The 20,969-nt window shown below is 39.2% G+C and overlaps 1 protein-coding gene and 1 pseudogene across 3 annotated transcripts in view; one reads left to right on the forward strand and one right to left on the reverse strand.

Annotated features, from left to right (window-relative positions):
• The window catches only part of Ptprb (protein tyrosine phosphatase receptor type B), a 111,518-nt gene that overhangs the window by 54,233 nt on the left and 36,316 nt on the right, over positions 1–20,969 (forward strand). For all 3 annotated transcript variants that reach the window (XM_048359475.1, XM_048359495.1, XM_048359484.1), the window contains 8 exons: positions 2,760–3,023; positions 6,361–6,624; positions 7,357–7,620; positions 8,881–9,144; positions 11,098–11,367; positions 14,383–14,646; positions 17,119–17,382; positions 18,341–18,622. In XM_048359475.1, the coding sequence (XP_048215432.1) occupies positions 2,760–3,023; positions 6,361–6,624; positions 7,357–7,620; positions 8,881–9,144; positions 11,098–11,367; positions 14,383–14,646; positions 17,119–17,382; positions 18,341–18,622 (2,136 nt within the window). The remainder of the gene's footprint in view (positions 1–2,759; positions 3,024–6,360; positions 6,625–7,356; positions 7,621–8,880; positions 9,145–11,097; positions 11,368–14,382; positions 14,647–17,118; positions 17,383–18,340; positions 18,623–20,969) is intronic.
• Positions 14,174–14,264, reverse strand: LOC125341455 (annotated as a pseudogene).

Genomic DNA, 20,969 nt, shown 5'->3' on the forward strand with positions numbered 1-20,969 from the left:
ATGCTCCTGACTTGAATATTACTTATCAAACAGGGCCTAAGTATTCAAATTAGTGTCACTGTGATGATGTATGTCAGAAAAGCATGGCACCAAAGAAGGAAATACGATTTTCTACCTAATGTAATGAAAACACGTAAATATAATAATACTGTACCACATGTTATTTCATATTATATTTGATATTTACATTCCAGTTCCTTAGGAAAAATTACATAAACTCATAAACTTCATATAATTGTTAAGTTGGGTTTGGGGCTTCTTTTCTATCCCCAATACTAAGTATTACTTGTGGACATTCTCTTTATAAAATCATGAAACTTACACACTTAATGAACCCAACAACCATTATTTTCATAAGCTGGTAAAGGAGCAATTAAAACATTGAAAAGGTGTTTCGTGATCTTGATAGAAATTCACTGATGTGTGTCCATTGTCCCATTCTGTGGCAGAAGACACTGACATCTTAGTCTTTTTCAGCATCTTCTTTCTTCTTTTTTTTTTTATTGGTTTATGTCAGGTATACATCAGGGGATTTCACTGTTACATCGTCACACGTTTACACTGTATTCCAATCAATTCCATACCCTCTATCCCACTCTTTGTATCCTTCCAAGTTTCCTTATTACATTATTGTAGTTTCAAATGATCTATTTCAAGTTTTCAGTCTTCTTTATCTTTCCCCCAGGCACGCCTTGCCTAGCACACTCTTTAGTCCCCTCCCTCCCACCCAGTCTATTTCATTTCCTTCCCATCCCCCCACTAATCTTCATCATTTGTTGAGTTTCTCTATTCTGCTCTCATAAAACCTGTTATCCTCATTATTCATCTTCTTTCTTTTCATCCTTCCATCTCTTTCTCCTTTTGAGCACTTAGCTAGATTGATGTTCTGTGTTTTAACCATGTAACTTGGTATTTAGATATTTATACTGTGTAGATGTCCATGAATATGAATGTCTTTTAGGTCTAGCTTCCATGTGGAAGCTAACACATATTTTGTATTTTCAGTTTGACTGCTGTTGCTCAGTAGGAAGTTCTGTAGTTGCATCCATTCTTTTTTTCCCTTTTAATGGCTCTTGGCACTGGCCACTCGTATAGCATAATTGGGGTGGGGGAGAGGGAAGACTGAAAACCTTAGGTTGGAAATCAGAAAAGCTGAGGCAAGCAGTGTATACATTCCCTTCCCAGTGTTTCAATTGCATTAGCAAAGAAAAATTTGTATGAACTTGTATTGGCCAAGATAGACATTGTATTTTTTTCCCAACAAAACATTAGTGGTAGTAGTTGTTAATATTTCCAGAGGTTTTGCAAAACAAGCAAAATTATTTTTAAAATAAGCTAGGGATCCTAGGAGATCCTAGGAAAAGAAGACAGGAAGGGAGAAATATACTAATATATAAATCTCTTGGCTAAACATTTAACCTTATGTCTAGGATATGTCCATATACCTAGAACAACATTGGCAGCATTGCACCACTTGTAATTGTTTTTATATGAAGTAGACTTTGAGTCTTCATTTACAAAGTCAGAGCACTGTTAGAGCCATTTTGCCAAATTCTGTCCATTATATATGATGTACTCTTAAGTAAGTGACAATTTCATGAAAATAATCAGTTGATGCTACTATGATTACAAAAAAACAGTAGTAAAGTTCATACATACTGTAGGATTTGGGGCTGGGAATATGGCCTAGTGGCAAGAGTGTTTGCCTCATATACATGAAGCCCTAAGTTCGATTCCTCAGCACCACATATATAGAAAACAGCCAGAAGTGGCTCTGTGGCTCAAGTGGCAGAGTGCTACCCTTGAGCAAAAAGAAGCCAGGGACAGTGCTCAGGCCCTGAGTTCAAGGCCCAGGACTGGCCAAAAAGAAAAGAAAAGAAAAAAAAACAATTAAAAGATGTAGGATTTTATTCTGATGTTCACTAATGGTAGTGCTGATTACTAGATACTTCAGTACCAATACTTAGTATAATTTTATTCAGTACCACAATTCCTGACTTGTCGTCTATTTACTTTTTGCCAGTTTTGTATATCTGACACTTAGTAGGTTATCAGCAAATGTTTGTGGCAGTGATTTATAACTGATATAAGCAAATAGTTATGGTTGACATTAGAAAGACCGGAGCATTATCACCCTAACAAGAGCTGAGAGTGAATGACTCCAGATTTAGTAGAGTCCAGGCTAAATTCTTAAGGCTTGTTTCTTACCACTAGAGGGCAGAACATGCTTTGCAAAGGGAAAATAGGTACCTGGAGTTTGTGTTAGCTGTTAAACTCCCCAGGAGTGATTTCATCACCGAAGATGGGAGATATACCAGAGTCTAACATCTTTTTAAAAAGCTATTTAATTCTTTACCTTTTCCCACCAACACTTTTGCTTTATTGGTGACTTTGCTTTCAGTTGATCCATTTGAACTATTAAAATGTGTGTTCACTTTCCTCTAGGGAAATTCCTAACACATTCACATAAAAATATCTTCACTTAAAATAGCATCCCCATAAAGATGCTATCACCACATGCTTGTATTTCAGAGACATCCAAAGGCCTCTTTGCATTTCAACGTTGCTTAGCCTTCTGATAGAGGCACTTGGATTCTGGTGGCTGAAGTAAAATCCTCACACTTCCTTGATCTCTTCTATAATCAGATTGATTCTTAGTCTTTGATGTTCCATTTCTGGTGCTCCCCCCCCCTAATAAATGACTTGAACTTTTGATTGTGTGTTTCTATTTTTAATCCCTCCCTTTTTTAAAACCACAGTTCCTTCAAGTGTGAGTGGAGTGACGGTGAACAATTCTGGTCGAAATGACTACCTCAGCGTTTCCTGGCTGCCGGCCCCTGGAGATGTGGATAATTATGTTGTGACACTGTCCCATGAGGGCAAAGTGGTTCAGTCCCTCATCGTTGCCAAGTCTGTCAGCGAATGTTCCTTTAGCTCTCTCACCCCGGGCCGCCTCTACAATGTGACCATAGCTACCAGAAGCGGCAAATATGAAAACCATTCCTTTGGCCAAGAAAGGACAGGTAAGGATGTGCGAAGATTCTAGGATTCCTAAGAACCAACCAGCTGGCGCTCAGGACATTCCAGAGAGACAGGAAGAAAGGAAGCTGAGGTCACAAAATTGTTATGGGGTTTTGGGGGCTCAAGAACTTCCTGCTGTTAACCTAGACAGGAAGATTTTTGTCACTAGAATTCATGTGATATTCAAGTAGTGTAACAAGTATTTCTGTCTGGGGAGTATTTTTGATTCTTGGAACCTGGTTTTGCATGTATTAAGTAGCCAATTTTTTGAAATTTCTTGCTTGAAATAGTCATTATAAATCCCATTTTACAGATTGGGAAACCAAGTTCAGGACAGCTAAGAAATGTACTCAACTGTTCACATTGTTAAACAACCAGTAAGTTTAATATCCTGGCGTTAAACTTAGTTCTAATTCGCTGCGGAGCCTACAAAGTGCTCTCTCTCTCTCTCTCTCTCTCTCTCTCTCTCTCTCTCTCTCTCTCTCTCTCTCTCTCTCTCTCTGTTCTAAAATCCTTCCTGAAAAATAATGTTGGTCAAGACATTTTCACAGAAAGTGACAACATGTACCTTTATAGTTCTGAGACTAGGAAGCAAAAATCTTAGCAAATGAATGTCAGACCTTTGATGTGCTAGGAAGAACTAAATATAGACAGCTACCATTTATGCTTTCTGGGGTGTATAGCTGAGATTTCTGCTTAAGGTTGACATCAATATTTTGTCAAGTCTTTCCTACTGAGTTCTGGATTGATTTTTGCATGTGAAAATGTCTCTTTTTCCATGAAGCTCCTAATCGGCACCATCCTACTGCCTAGCACAGACCCATCCTACTGCCTAGCAGAGTCTGAGGCCCAATAGATACTCAGTAAGTGTGTGCTGAATGGATAATCACAACTCATTAGGATGAGGGTTTTTCCCCAGGAGACCCATGAATGGACTTCAGAACTATAAAATTACCCATGAAGTTGTAATGGATAGGAAAAGCATGTACATTGAGAGAGAGAGAGAGAGAGAGAGAGAGAGATATGAGAATATCCAGGGCTTTCAAATTTTATGGTTTCTGTGATTTCCCCCAAAAAAGTTAAGAACTAGTGATTTATATTGTTATAGAATGTTTGAATTGTATTAGATTGGTCTATTCCCATCTTCTCATTTGGAGATAAAAATCCCAGAAAGTATGGCTTCTCCAAGGTCACATGGTTGACTATTTTCAGAGCAGAGCCATACTTGAGAGCATTGTCAGGGACACAGAGAGATTATTCCTACTGTCAAATCATCTACATTCTAATTATGCCGATAATCACAGTGAGGACTTCCATGTGAAAAGCTGATTTCTACTTACAGAGCAGACTTATGTGAAAGTCTCACATAGGTCAATTTATACTGTCTAAAAATCAGTACAAATTAAGAATATGTCACGCGCTTTCTAACCCCTTGCTTCTCATCAACATTTACTCATTAACATTTCCAATTTCTGTGACTTTAATAATGTAAGGGCTCTCATTAAGATTGCTCCTAAATGTAAGAAAAGTGATTCTCTTTCAGAGCACCCTCTTGACTCTTTCCCTAGCACACACTTGGATTTGGTGCATGATGAACAAAAGCAAGTGATTTTTACAATTTTTAGCTCGTGTCTAAGATGTTGTCTTGTTGATTTTGGCAGATTATCTTAATTCTCCTTTCCTTTTCTAATGATCTTCTACCTTATGGGTGAAAATAGCAATATTTGTAATTCTGTGTTACCTCATCTCCTCATGCAGCAAGGCAGTTTTTGCAAATCACTTCCGGTTCTACCTAGAGGGACTTTCATTGACTTAGTATGGTATTCAGTCTAGTTTTCCTTACTGTAATCATTGCTTTGCCTTCAGTAAACTGCCTGGATTGTTGACTTTCCTTAGCTCACATGTACAGTGTCATTTTAGAACTTCTTAACTCTGCAGTGACTAAATTCTAAACAAAATCGAACTGGTTTTAGATTTGTAGAAGGAAAAATATGACCTTTCTTGTTAGGATGAGTTATGCTCTACTATAAGTATAATTAATTAAAAACAACAAAAGATGTGAACAAAATATAAACATAGTGGAAAATGTAGCTAGAGCCAAAAACTGAAATTGCTATTTTATTGTTGTTTGTGAGGAGAAACTGGGTTCATAGAGCTGTTTGCCCATGGGAAAGAGCCTCAGGTGTACAAAATTGCAGTCATCATTCAGAAAATGTTCTTGGTTCAGAAAACAATACAGCAGTTACCTCTTTCATTTTATAGGAATCTAGTTGGTAGATATATATGTGTGTGTGTAAATATATATAAATAAGTATATTTTTATATAATATATATTAAATATATGTATATATTTAAGACACACATGAGAAAATGCTGCTTACAGTAAAAGCTAGGATTTATGAAACATTGTCTATCACCTCCCAAATCCGTCTCAAGGGTTTGACTCATGTTCACCTCTCCCTTGCTTTCATCTTACATCATTTTGTTACATCCATATCTAGTCCTAAAAGTATGTTTTTTTTTTTAAGTTTTTTAGTTGTTTTAACATTGTGCAAAAGATAGGTGTTTAAAATGTAGCATATTTTCTTTGGGGGAACTTAGATTTTTCTATCGTTACACTGATGAGATTAATTCATTTTGTATTTGATATAAAGAGCAAAAAATCCTTACTTTTTTTGTTTTGAGTCAACAAGAAGAAAATTATTGGCTATTATATAATATTTCCCTGTGCATATCTAGCAATTACTCTGGTCTCCCATGGAAAAGAATCCTCATCCTGACTTGGTTGTACAAGGCTTTTAAGTTTGGCTGGCCAAGTGAATGCAAAACGTTATCTTACTATGGTCTTCATTAGTATTTCCTTGAGATTAATAATGTTGGATCATTTCTTTATGTCTTAAAACAGATTTTTTTTCTTCTTCCATCTTTCTTTGGGGTTATTTATACTTTACTTGGCAACTTTTAAAATCACATCTAGAGTCTCTAAGATAGGTTGCAATTATTCACATCTTCACCATCTTCATACTAAGCACACTAGTTACTGTGTTTAACATTCTCTATCTTACACATGACATTCTGTGGAAGCAAGCAGCAGGATTAGAATGCATTCATTAGATTTGGTTCAGAGACCTATTTAACCATTCCAATCAATTGAACAATCTTTCCTCTTTAGAACCTTGTGATCTAGAGGTTTAGGGTTTTGGTTTGTTTCTTTGTTTGTTTTTTGAAATGTACAGTGAATATCTAGTTATTTTTCTTTATCCTCTCAGTTTTCCACCTATGGTCAGTGGTTCTCTCAGAATTCTTGTATTTTCAGTTGTTCTCTGTTCTATTTTTCAGTGCCTGACAAGGTCCAAGGCGTCAGTGTCAGCAACTCTGCCAAGAGTGACTCTCTGAAGGTGTCCTGGGTGCATGCTGCTGGGGACTTTGATCATTATGAAGTCACCATTAAAAACAAACACAACTTCATTCAAACCAAAAACATTCCCAAATCAGAAAATGAGTGTGTCTTTGCTCAGCTGGTCCCAGGACGGTTGTACAGTGTCACTGTTAGTACAAAAAGTGGACAATATGAAGCCAGTGAACAGGGGAATGGAAGAACAAGTAGGTGGAAAGATGGTATAATCTGGTGATGGCTGGACTTGAAGGCATTGACTAAATAATTTATCTTGAATTTTCTATATTTACTGATTCATATGTTGCATTCCTATTAAGTTCCACTTGTATCTAACTTTTTAGCAAACTATGCTTTATAGTGACAGGATATTTATTGGTAGATAAGAGTAAATGTGGTGGGCTGGAAATATGGCCTAGTGGTAGAGTGCTTGCCTCACATACATGAAGCCCTGGATTCGATTCCCCAGCACCACATGTGTAGAAAACCCAGAAGTGGCGCTGTGGCTCAAGTGGTAGAGTGCTAGCCTTGAGCAAAAAGAAGCCAGGGACAGTGCTCAGGCCCTGAATCCCAAGCCCCAGGACTGGCAAAAAAAAAAGTGTGTGGTAAGAGTAAGAAGACCCAATGTTCCATTTGTCGTCCATCTCTTCTTGCAGAGTGGCATTGATACTCCAGACTTCTCATTTTATCTTAAGATTGTAATTATATCCTACCAACATGTAGCATCTAAGATTTGTGTCAGGGGGGAAAAATCACAACTTTAATAGGTGCCTCCAATGTTGTTGTTTTTTTGTTGTTTAATTGTGCATGAAGTCGCTCAAGTGGTTTATTTGGGGAGAAAGAGATGTTTGCCAGATCCTTGAATATGATTTTCACAAATGATTGCATACGTAAATTGGATCAAGTTCTTTCCTGAAATGTCTTCTCACATTTCTCCCTAGTCCCAGAACCTGTAAAGGATCTAACACTGCAGAACAGAAGCACTGAAGACCTGCACGTGACCTGGTTGCCAGCTGATGGGGACGTGGACCAGTACGAGATCCAACTCCTTTTCAATGACATGAAAGTATTTCCTCCTTTTCACCTGGTAAATACTGCGACAGAGTTTCGGTTTACCTCCCTAACACCAGGGCGCCAGTATACCATTCTTGTCTTGACCATCAGTGGAGATGTACAGCAGTCAGCCTTCATTGAAGGCTTAACAGGTAATTTGAAATACTGTTCTTGAAACCCAGTATAAATAGGGATGTATTTAACATAGTCTGTAGCCCAAGTATTTCGACAAGATTTGAAGGAGTAAAAGATAACAAGAGGGAGAGAGTTATATCAATAATGGTAATGATACTGGTTAAGCAAGATAAACAATAAAGAAGTACTTTGTAAGGGAGAAATAACATTGAATTGTATCTTATGTTTTAATTTTTTTTTAAAAAACGTGTGTGTGTGTGTGTGCCCCCACTTTGGGGATTTTTAAACAATGTTGCTATAATAGTTCATATTTATTGAGTTTATCATAAGCTACATTCATAGAAAAACATTTTATGTCTATATTTTGTTCAATATTAACAACTGTATGGGATGGTTATATCATCATTGTCATTTTTACTGTCAAGAAACAAAATTTTATAATTTGCTTATGATCACATAGGTAGTAAATAAGAAAACCAAGATTGGGATGGAAGCATTTTAACTAGCCCCTTGCTGGAATTTTTTATTCCCATTCATTGGCCATAGTCTCTCTCTAAACTTCCTTCACCATCTGCAGTTCAAAAGGAAAGGAAAGCCAGGCACCAGTGGCTCACATCAGTAAATCCTAGCTGCTCAAGAGGCTGAGAACAAAGGATCACAGTTTGAAGCCAGCACAGGCAGGAAAAAAAAAAGTCCTGTGAGACTCTGATCTCCAATTAACTACCCCAAAACCAGAAGTGGTGCTGTAGCTCAAGTGGTAGCCTTAGCACAAAGAGGCTCAGGGCCAGCACCTAGATCCTGAGTTCAAGCCCCACAACTGACCAAAAAGAAAGGAAAGGAAAAATGGAAAATAGATACATTTTTCATGTACACTCTTTCAGTAGATGGTAAAACATAAAAAGTATGACATTTTTCTTTGTGCTAATACTGGGGTTGAACTCAGAGCTGTCAGCTCTTGCTTAGCTTTTTCAACCAAGGTCAACACAAGGTCTCCCACGTGAGCCTTGCCTTCCTGCTGGTTCATGAGAAGCAAGAGTCTCTTGGATTTGTCTACCAGGGTGGTTTCAAAGCACTGTCCTCCGATCTCAGCCTCCTGAGGATTACAGGCATAAGCTACCACTACCCAGCTATATGCCAGTTTTTGACAATTTTTTGACAGTACTATGAATCAAAGGGCCCCCCACCTGCACTGCATAACACCTTTGTTTTTATTCCCCAACAGTTTTCTTTTCCTCTAAGTTGATTGCTTTTCACTTTGTTTTCTTTTCTTTTTTCAGTTCCTAGCGCTGTCAAAAATATTCACATTTCTCCCTATGGAGCAACAGATAGCTTGACAGTGACTTGGAGCCCTGGCGGGGGAGATGTAGACTCATATGTGGTGACAGCATTCAGGCAGAATCAGAAGGTTGACTCCCAGACTGTTCCCAAGCACATCTCTGAACACACATTCCACCGACTGGAGGCTGGAGAACAGTATCTGATCACTATTGCCTCACTCAGCGGGTCCCTGGAGAACCAAGTAGATGCACTTGGACGGACAGGTGAGCACTCACCCTGAGAAGGGCCACATTGCACACTGCCCCACGGTTCTCCACAGTGGGATGGCGAATGGGCCTAGCGGTTCACAAATCAAAGTATTTCCGAACTTAAAATCCCCTCAGTATGTACACTTTGCTGTGGTTTCAAGATCCTTTCTACTTTTTTTCTCTTTGTATGTTCTTTGTTTCATGGAGATTTTTCTAAACAAATGGAAGGTAATTGTAAATGGCAAACGATTTGGATACATTTTTAGATTTAATGAAGGGTTTGGAAATCCTAATAACAAGACTTAATAATATAGATTCATTTTTCAAATTCTCATCCTTTTCTCAGATTTTATAAGAAAAAAAGAACAACATTGGTACCATTAACTTAACTTAGCTAAAGATCAAGTGGATGAGTATGTTATGTAGCACTCATAGTATGGTATTTTAAAAACAAAAATAAATGACTGCAATAGCCAGAAATGTAAAATGACATCAGCTTACACTACTAATTAGAAGTTATGATTTCCATCTTACAGAGAAGGAAAGTAAGACTCAGAAAACGCACAATACATTTATAAGGATAAATGAAATGAGATCTACAGCCACAACTCAAGTCTAGGTTCATTTGGCACCAAACCTCATGCTTTGACTACTGTGATATGACATTTTCATGGCCATTTGTGTAGCTGTGGGGCTAGAGCCTTTTTGTCTGTATTTCACATGCATAGATACTTTATAAATATCTTGGCACACTTTCCCTGTTGTCTAAGCACTGAGTTAAAAGTGGGAATTCAATTTTATCAGAGACTAAGAAGCCTTCCAGGATATAGATAGGTAGGTAGGTAGATAGATAGATAGATAGATAGATAGATAGATAGATAGATAGAGATATATAGATATACATATAGATAGATATAGATATATGTTAATCTGGTCCCAGCAGAAAAAGCAGTCTTAGAAGAGAGGGGGAGGGAGAGGGGGAGGGGGAGGGGGACGGGAGGGGGAGGGAGAGGGAGAAGGAGAGGGAGAAGGAGAGGGAGAGGGAGAAGGAGAAGGGGAAATAACATTCATCAATAAGGAAAATGACAATTCTAAACACAGAAATGTTTTTTAATCTTCTAAATAGTAACTTTAAATGTAAATGTTCTTAATTGTCTAATCAAAAGAAATAAATTGACTTATTTACCAAAAAAAGAGAAGGGGATTGATTCAAAGAATACAAGATTTCAGACACAAACATTTTATGACTTGTGTTTGATTATATATAGAAGAGAATGACAGCCTATTTGTGACTTGGTCAAGAGATAGAAACAAAGGACAATAAGAAAGCTGGAGGAGGGAGCTGGGCCTGGTAACACATGCATGATATCCCAGCATTCAGCATTCATTGGGAATATAAGACTAGCCTGGGTTACATAGCCAAGTCTCTGGAAACAAAAGAAAAGAAAAGGAAAAGAAGAAAGTTGGAGATGCGGAGTTCTAGTGGGAATTTGAGTGTTGAGTGTCTGTGGAACACTCAGGGAGAGAGATAATTAGCAAAACCAGGAGAGAGACCGGACAGTAAGTTTAAATTCAAGAGTTATCATTTTGCAGGCGACAACTTAAGCCATGGGGTTACATGAAATCTCCTATGGAGATTATATAGAATGACAAAAGAAATCCAGTATTGAAAGTATTATTAGCTAATAATATTATTTTGCCTTTTACATCAGTTATAGGGGAAATATTATTACATGATACTGCTTAAGTCGAGGCTAGAAGCTTTGACTTAAATGAGGGTTAGGAATTAAAGTCTACATGTGATGCATAATTCAGTCATCCGAGCTGTTCATTGCACGTAAGTTTGTTTAGTATTCTTATGCCTTTTAGCTACACAGATATGTTGTTGACTCAAGACTCAAGTGTTAAATCAACTTTACCTGAAGCAGTATTAACCGAATCTTCTCCTTTCTTTTTGTTTCTCTCTAGTCCCAGCCTCTGTTCAGGGAGTAATTACAGACAATGCATACAGCAGTCATTCCTTAACAGTAAGCTGGCAAAAATCTGTTGGTATGGCAGAAAGATATGATATCCTGCTCCTAAATGAAAATGGGATCCTTCTGAGCAATACCTCAGAGCCAGCCACTGTGAAGCAGCACAAATTTGAAGATCTAACACCAGGCAAGAAATACAAGATACAGATCCTAACTGTCAGTGGAGGCCTCTTTAGCAAGGAAGCCCAAGCTGAAGGTCGAACAGGTAATGAGCACAACATAGTCTTTTCTGCTAATTGTCAGCTACAATATAATAAAGTAAGGTAAAAGGGATAAAGCAATGCTGGGAATTGATGATTGTTTCTGGACACAGTAGCAATATTCAACGTGCCATAATGCTTCCATATATTCTGTACTTCCTGTGCAGCCTTGGCCCCACAGATGTAGCCCATCATATACCAATTATGTTTTCCCTTAAAACTATCTCTCTCCCTTTTGTATACAATTGCAACACCAAAGTGTTGAAACAACACAAATTTATTATTGTATAGTTTTGAAATTAGAATTCAAAATGGGACTAAAATAAATGTGCCAGGTATCAACATGGAGAGAATCTATTTCTTGCTCTTTTTAGATTTTAGAGGCCTGCCACATTCCTTAGTTCATGGTCCCTTCTAGCAATGGCTATATCTGTTGACATATCTCCTGTTCTACTTTCTCACCTCACAATTTCATCTTTTTTTTTTTTTTTTTTTGGCCAGTCCTGGGGCTTGGACTCAGGGCCTGAGCACTGTCCCTGGCTTCTTTTTTGCTCAAGGCTAGCACTCTGCCACTTGAGCCACAGCGACACATCTGGCCATTTTCTGTATATGTGGTGCTGGGGAATTGAACCCAGGGCCTCATGTATACAAGGCAAGCACTCTTGCCACTAAGCCATATCCCCAGCCCCACAATTTCATCTTTAGTGGACTCTGTGCCAGAACTAAACTGGGCACAGGTTACACAGTTGTCCACTACTGCCTCACCCCTCAGCTGTGGATAAGCATGGTTCTGGACTAGAATCCAGAATCCAGAATGCAGTTCCCTGCCATTGTGTATCACTATAGCTGCCTCCTCCTGTGAGCCTGTATCACCTATCAGAAAAAATTTAGTACCATTTCTTCTGGAATGTCCATATACTGTATCTGAAATGGGGAGAATTCTTCCAAATTCTTCCTACAAACCAGCATTACTTTGATACTAAAACCAGACAAAGACACATCAAAAAAAGTGGAGGGACCAGTATTTCTAATGAGCATATGTGCAAATAGTCTTGACAAAATACTAGCAAATTGAATCCAACCATATGTCACCAAGTACATTCATCATAATTGAGATTTACCTCAAAGTTGTGAGGGTGGTTCAATGTACACAAATTGATAAATAAACGATGTTGTCCATCACCAAGCTATGAACATAGATCATATGATTATCTCAATGGATACAGAGAAATCATTTAATACAATTCACTCTCTCTTCATGATAAAAAAAAGCTACACAAGTGAGATTCAGAAGCATACCTCATCATAATAAAGCATATGTTTATATGAAATCTTTAGTCAACATCTTACAGAATGGGGATAAAATGAAAACTTTCCACTAAGGTCTGGAACAAGACCCTGATGTCTACTCTATTCTCATTACTCTCTAAAAAATCATAGCTATAGCCATTAGGCAAGAGAAAGATATAAAAGGTAATCCCCCCAAAAAGAGGTGAGAGTCAAAATTAATACTGTGTGTAGATGATATGATTCTCTATAGAAAAACTTAGAGTCCACTAAAAAAAAAAAACTATTAGAACTGATAGGCAAATTTAGTAAAGTTGCAGGGTTTAAAATCCACCATGCAAAACCAGTAACTAATAGTATGCTGATGACTCACACTTATAACCTCAGCTACTTAGAAGGCTGAGATTTGGAGGGTCTTGGTTCAATACCAGCCTAGGCAGAAAAGTTTTCTAGACTCCATTTGAAAAATAACTAGCAAAAAGCTAGCTGGGGGCATGGCTCAAGTAGTAGAGCCAGCCTAGCAAGCATGAGGCCCTGAATTCAAACCCCAATACTAAAAAAATAAATAAACCAAAAAGGAAGCATTTTTAAATGCTGAAAAAGTCATGAATTGAAGACAGTCATAATAATTACAAAGAAAAATACCTAAAAATAAATTTACCACTGGTATCATACAACTTCCAAGGAATTGGCAACAACTCAACCAGCACTGTAGACACAGGTTGTAGACTTGTAGACACTTGGCCACATTGCCAGTGAGTAATAATGAAGGCAAAACAAGTTGCAAAGTCCTTTAATTTAACACAGGGCTAATCTGACTCCCTTGGGTACCTTTCATTTCTTTCTCTTCCCTAATGCCTCTGGCTGGTTTCCAGAGAGTGGTAAGAATATCTTGATCTTGTTTCAGATCTTAGTAGAAAGTTTTCATCTTTCCACACTCTGTAAAAAGTTGGCTAAAGATTTCATATACACAAACCCTTTATTATGTTAATGTATGCTCCTTCTGTACGTAATTTATTCATAATTCTTTTTTACCATAAAGAAATATTGAATTGTATTAAATGCTCTCTGTACCTATTTAATTGTTTTTTAATTAGTACTTTCAATATTCATAATTTGCAAACAAATTTCTTTGCTTTGGGGTCTCTAAGACCCTATTTTATTGACAAGAAGTAGGATTTGAGGAGGGTGTGATGAAGGAAAAGCCCTCATGAGTACAGTCTGTCACTTGCTGAGGGAAGCACAATCAGCAGTGTATTTGAGCCCACAGCCATGGGGGATGTACTGCTCTCAGCCTCCCTGTGTGTCTTCAAAGTCCTCCATATTACACTTAGCAAATCCTCACTTCTTCCATTGAGAATCTTCTGGGTAACCAGATAATTTGAACACAGACCTGCAGAGAACTTCCATCCCATGTTCCTTGTTCTCTAGCATGGTGGAATGGATATGACCACTGGGCCAATGTGACCCCTAGCCTAGATTGGGAATAGCAAGATATCAGGGACATGCAGGTCCACTGCACAGGGCTGTCTCCAATGTCCCTTGGGGCAACCACGACCAGAAAAGGGCTGAACACACTACTTGGGAGGCTGCTGTTTCCCACCATGGGAAGCCAACCTATTTTTAAAGATTATGTGTTTTGGATTGAGCATATCCACCCTGGTATTACCACTGGGCAGTGTCAGGGACATGCCAAAACTTGACCTCATTCTCCTGTGTCTTGATTTTTCCAGTCCCAGCAGCTGTCACCAATCTAAGAATCACTGAAAACTCCACACGACACCTGTCATTCAGCTGGACCTCCTCAGAGGGGGAGCTCAACTGGTACAATATCTTTCTGTACAACCCAGACCGCACACTTCAGGAGAGAGCACAAGTTGACCCACCAGTTCAGAGCTTCACTTTCCAGAACTTGCTTCAAGGCCGAATGTACAAGATGGTGATCGTCACTCACAGTGGGGAGCTGTCTAACGAGGCTTTTATATTCAGCAGAACAGGTAAGGCCCAGATCTCTGCAGGAATGAACAGCAAGGGAATGGTCACAATATTCACTGGCCCTTCCTTGATCTGTTGTTCATTTCCTCTTCAATCTAAGCTATATTATAGCTTTATAGAAATGTGTGACCATCAAACTTTTAAACCCAAATCAGATCTTTGATTATCTATGAACGTTTGTGTCCAATTTTTGCACTGGCTCCTGCTCTTTTCCTCCAACCATTTACTAGGGTTTGGTGAAAACTGAATCTGTACTAGGTCGCTAAGCTATACAAGGGAGATTTAACCCAGGGTGGCTCAATTCAAGCTAAGACCTTCAGCTTCCTATACAAGAAGTAAATAGAGTAAGAGCAACCGCAAATTAAACAAACAGTAATTGTTCTGAATTTGAAACATGAAACTAGATAAAATGAAAACTATGAGTCCCAGGGAAATAAGAGAGAGGCATCTCTCTAGACAGCAAATAAGCAACAAAATCTCTTCTTTTCCCACAAGTCAAACTCTATTCATCTTTTTTCTCAAGTGACATTAGTTTTTTGAGTGTTTTTAATGTGCCAGGCACATAGTTTGACTGTATATGAACAAGGAACTAGACAGATAATACATCTGACCTCAGAAAATTCTGAATCAAGGGAAAGAAGAGGCCAAAGCAGCAGATTCTAAAGTGAGGTGACATTGGGATACCTTAAATCCTATGAAATGAACAATATGGGGTGACATTGACTTAGCAAGAAAAGACAGTATTGTAAACAAAGAGAAAGCATTTCAATTGAGACCTGAAGGTGAGGGGAGTTGTTTGAAGAAAATACCCACAACAGAAGTTCCATTTGTCTGCTACAGAGAAAGAAAGAGCTGTGATAAGCTCAGAGGTCAAATAGAATTACCTAGATATTACCATTTGCAAGGCAACTTGCTCTATATAAATATTCCTTTACCTTATTAATGTTTAATTATCCTCCTGCCCAGAGTAGTGGTACATGCCTGTAATACCTGCATTTAGGCTTATAAAATAGGAGGATCATGCTTTTGAAGTCAGCCTGGGCTGCATAGTAAGTAACTACCTTAAAAAGAGAAAGTTTCGGGGCTGGGGATATGGCCTAGTGCAAGAGTGCTTGCCTCGTATACACGAGGCCCTGGGTTCGATTCCCCAGCACCACATATACAGAAAATGGCTGGAAGGGGCGCTGTGGCTCAAGTGGCAGAGTGCTAGCCTTGAGCAAGAAGAAGCCAGGGACAGTGCTCAGGCCCTGAGTCCAAGGCCCAGGACTGGCCAAAAAAAAAAGAGAGAAAGTTTCCCAACACGGAGCAATGGTCTCCATTGTCTTAAGACTAATAAAATATAGGGCTGGGAATGTGGCTTAGTGGTAGAGTGCTTGCCTAGCATACATGAAGTGCTGGATTTGATTCCTCAGTACCACATAAACAGAAAAAGCCCAAAATGACGCTGTGGCTCAAGTGGCAGAGTGCTAGCTTGAAGCAAAAGAAGCTCAGGGACAGTGCCCAGTCCCTGGCTTCAAGTCTAGGACTGGCAAAAAAAAAAAAAAAAAAAAAAAATGATAAGTGTTGGGGTCACCTTTAAGGGGCCACAGCTGACCTCAGCCTGTCCCTCCCCTTCCTGTCTTTAACCGGAAGAGAAGGAAGTCTGACATCACTTGAGGGACAGCCCCTTGGGACCAATCAGGGGCCCCTCTGCCTTTGGGGTATATCTGGGAGGCTCCTCATTTGAATAAACAGAAACCCTAGAGGTTTTTCTCCAGGGGCCTACGCGTCCATGTAGTTCTTGGCGGTTTTGGGGCACCCTGCGACCACATGCCACCGAGGCTACCCGTGGCCATCGCTCCCACGTGAGCGATAATGGACCACCCAGGAAGGGGCGGACAAGCCCCTTCCCCCCCCCCCAAGCGAGGGGAAGTAGAGAAAGAGAGGAGGCTACCTGTGGCCATCGCTCCCACGTGAGAGTGATAAAGGACTACCCAGGAAGGGGCAAACAAGCCCCTTTCCCCCCAAGCGAGGGGAAGGAGAGAGAGAGAGAGAGAGAGAGAGAGAGAGAGAGAGAGAGAGAGAGAGAGAGCCAACAATAAGGTGTAAATAAACATGGCAAGCTGACTCTTATAATGGTAAAAGTGTCAGAGGCCATAGTTCAGACTGGGTGGAGCTGGAATCATTTATGAACATTTCTTTGGTCTTTTATAAACTAAAACTACTTGCCTAGTGTTTATGATTTGTGAAGATTTCTTGTTGCCTGTTTATTTTGGACAGCTTCTAGATTGAGCACTTATTTTTGTTTTAATTTATATCACCTCATTATCCCACATACCTCTTGATATAAGGGACCTGAAATATAGGCAAGAACTGGTTTCCCAATCCTCTCCAATACACAACTCACCCGTATGCCCAGCATCCCTTGTATTCTTACCTGGGGGCCAAAACACCTTTGGCCTCTTGGATGGATACGAGTTATTCTTCTGCTTAAGTCCCAGCCACCGTGAGTCAACTGAAGGGATCCAACCGGAACATGACAGACAGCCTTTGGTTCAGCTGGAGTCCAGCCTCTGGGGACTTTGATTTTTATGAGTTGATTCTCTACAATCCCAATGGCACAAAAAAGGAAAACTGGAAAGACAAAGACCTGACAGAGTGGCGTTTCCATGGCCTTATCCCTGGTAGGAAGTACACACTGTGTGTGGTAACTCACAGTGGCGATCTCAGCAATAAAGTCACGGGAGAGGGCAGAACAGGTAAGCTCGGGTCATCCATGGTGATGTATTGGTGGGGAATAGCTTCTAAAGATGTACTTGAACTACGACTTTCAGGATGCCAAATAAAATCAATAATAATGTATATCTAGTGTAGAGCTAGCCCCTGACCTTGCAAAGGCACTATGATCCAATGGCTAGAACATACTTATGGTCAAAATGACCTGGATTCTTTGTTTAGCCGGGCTACTTACCTGTATGAATCCAGATCACTGACCCTCTCTTAGCCTCAGTTTTCAGGTCTACAAAACCATCACTGTACTGCTATAACTTGTGCTTCCTGAGTGTTTTTGTGTCTTGGGAAGACATAAATAATATGTATGTCTGCCTTCCTGGGGGCGATCAACAATTAGGATCTAAAACTGGGAATAATTGTCTATGAACTGCAGCTTTGTTGCCCCCAGGTTTGATGGAACCAAAACCTTTATACCCTGGGAACTCATTCAGGCCCAATCATGCTTGACAGCACCCTAGAAAGGAAGTTCTGGTTGTGACTATTTTAAAAGGCCTACTAAAGCACTCATATAGTTCCTTAAGCATAGCAGATACTGAAAATAAAAGCTTCTACATGGGGGCTGGGGATATGGCCTAGTGGCAAGAGTGCCTGCCTCATATACATGAGGCCTTGGGTTCGATTCCCCAGCACCACATATACAGAAAATGGCCAGAAGTGGCGCTGTGGCTCCAGTGGCAGAGTCCTAGCCTTGAGCGGGAAGAAGCCAGGGACAGTGCTAAGGCCCTGAGTCCAAGCCCCAGGACTGGCCAAAAAATAAATTAATTAATTACTTAATTTTTTAAAAAGCTTCTACTATTGCAACCATGTTATCTGTTCCTACAGTGTACATTACAAGCAGGTCTGATGCCTCTCAGAGCTCTTAGTTGCACAAGTGGTGGCCTGAGTTCATGATTTTGTTGTTTTATTCCTTTCTTTTACACACAGCCCCAAGTCCTCCCAGTCTTTTGTCATTTGCTGATGTTGCAAATACATCCTTGGCCATCACCTGGAAGGGACCCCCTGACTGGACAGACTACAATGATTTTGAGCTACAGTGGCTACCCAGAGATGCGCTCACTGTTTTCAACCCCTACAGCAACAGAAAATCAGAAGGACGCATTGTGTACGGTCTTCGTCCGGGGAGATCCTATCAATTCAGTGTCAAGACTGTTAGTGGTGATGCCTGGAAAACATACAGCAAACCAATTTTTGGATCTGTGAGGACAAGTATGACCTGTTTGGTTACTCCTGAGTTTCAGGTGGAGTGAGAAGAAGTATATGTTCAATATCTTATTCCAATGGGGCTTAATTTGAATCCACATTTTTATTGGGGATTGGTTGGATTTAAGTTCAGGCAGAAGTCTCCCTAACGTTCTTCAGTCATTCACAATGGACTATATTCACAATGGACTATAAAGAAATAATTTCTGCCCTCAGTTAGGATGGGAATTAGTATTATATACTGGATAATTACATTTTGAGGGTAATAAAGGAAGTAACTGGCACATTAAAAGTACATGTTAGGGGCATCTGACACAATATGAGAAGTTCATAGGAAAAAAATATCCAATTTGAAACCTAAGGAGGAAGCAGACATCTTCAAGGAGAGATTGGGGAGGATGTGGAGAATACAGAGAATGAGTCATTGCAAAATTAGGAAGGGGAGAGAGGAATGTACTGACAAAGAAACAAAGAGTTGGGCTGGCCAATATGAAAAGATAAAGAAAATTAGCTCATAAAATGTCTTATAGTCTATGGTATCAACTTTGAACTTCATTCTGAACCAAACAGAGCCAGTCCATACAGCAGAGATTGCATAATCATGTCCAAACTAGAGAAAGTCACTCTTACTACATTGTAGAGAATAGATTGATAGAGACAAAACTAGAAACAGAACAACCAGTTAATATCCACTATATATAGCTTCCAAACTCTGATATAAATCAGATCATATAATCATATAATTGGTTGAAGATTGGAAATCTAAGCAGGAAGCTGTTTCATTTCTTCAATGATCATTAATTCTATGAAAGGCATAAAGTGTATTCTAAATCATATACAAAAGAACATTTTGAGATCAGATAACTGCATGTAAAGATCATAAGTTTTAATTTATAACAGGCTTAGGATGAATTTTCAGCATTTTTTAAGGTAATATCAATTTAACCTGTTAAGCAGAATACCACAAGCTGGTTACCAAACCCAGGGCAAGACAATAAATATTTCACCCATTGGATCCTAATATTGGAGTCACCAGAGAAAACACAACATAGTCAATCACTGGTTGGAACAAAGCATTATTTACGTAAAAAAAGAGATAGAACAACATCAAATTTGTTCCCCAGTGGTAAGCAGCGCTCTCCCAACTACTGATGTAGGACAATTGGCAATGTATACCTCTCTCAGGCTGCAGTAGAAGTTGTTTGCTCTCCTCAGAAGACAGGTACCATAGGATGAGCATGCTTAAACAGAACAAAGGAACATACACTGAGCTTGCAACAGGGAAAGATAATAAATAGTGCCAATGCAATAAATGGTATTCAATTCAGGCCCCATGGGCTCTCAGTCTCTTCTATAGAAAATGTTCAAGCCCCAAGGTTCATTCTTATTACAGCCAAGTGGGGGTTTGAAAGACTGAGTGTAAAAGCCAACCTTCCCCACAGCATGCCAAGTGCTGAGTTCAAGAGTTCACACAGTGCCAAGAGAAGTAGGTCTTGCACACCACATGTGGACTATTATATTTAAATCCTGGATGCTAGAATTGAAGAGAGGCATCTACCAAATAAGGGGTGATAAAAGGAGGACAATTGGCATGAAGAAGAATACAATGTTTTGTTTTATGAGCAATGTTTAATGATGCTTTTAATTTAAGAATTATATTAGGATTGAGATTGGCTCCGGGTGCCAGAAAACCCAACATCACAGAGGCTTAAATAAAATATACATTTACATATAAATTCATTCTGGTACTCAATTTCTCATAAATGTGCCCTAACTTTGATGAATCATTTTCAGTTAATATTTTTTCATCTCCATATTTAAGGATATTTCTCTCTCTCTCTCTCTCTCTCTCTCTCTCTGGTTTCCTTCAGCTTTCTTTTTTTCAGTGACCTTCTGTTGTATGAATATGATACACATAAGTATAGGTTCTTTGGGGTTTTGTTGGTATTGATGCTGTTGTTTTATTCTAGTTTTTAGTAAATCTTAGCATTTGACCTAGTTAGTGTTCTCTGAGCTTCCTGGATCTGTAGCTTGGTGTAGGAAATTCTCAAGTCATTTTGTTCCAAATCAGTTTTCTGGTTTTTTCTTCTACATCTGGTAATGTCATGTCTATGTCATCGTTTCTGTTTTTATTCCTTGGTCCCTGGATATTCTTTTCCTGGTTTGAAGGTTTGGGTTTTTTTTTTTTTCAATCTTTGCTCTCTTTGCTTTTCATCTTCAGAGGTTTCTCTGGACAGATCTTCAAGCTCAGAGACTCTCTTCAACTATGTCTAATCTCCTAGTCATTCTATCAAAGGCACTTTTCATTTTCTGTTACAGGGTTTTCAACTCACACTTTTCTTTTGGGTTCTAT

This window comes from Perognathus longimembris, chromosome 1 (genome assembly GCF_023159225.1).
Source record: "Perognathus longimembris pacificus isolate PPM17 chromosome 1, ASM2315922v1, whole genome shotgun sequence".
NCBI classification, from domain to species: domain Eukaryota; kingdom Metazoa; phylum Chordata; class Mammalia; order Rodentia; family Heteromyidae; genus Perognathus; species Perognathus longimembris.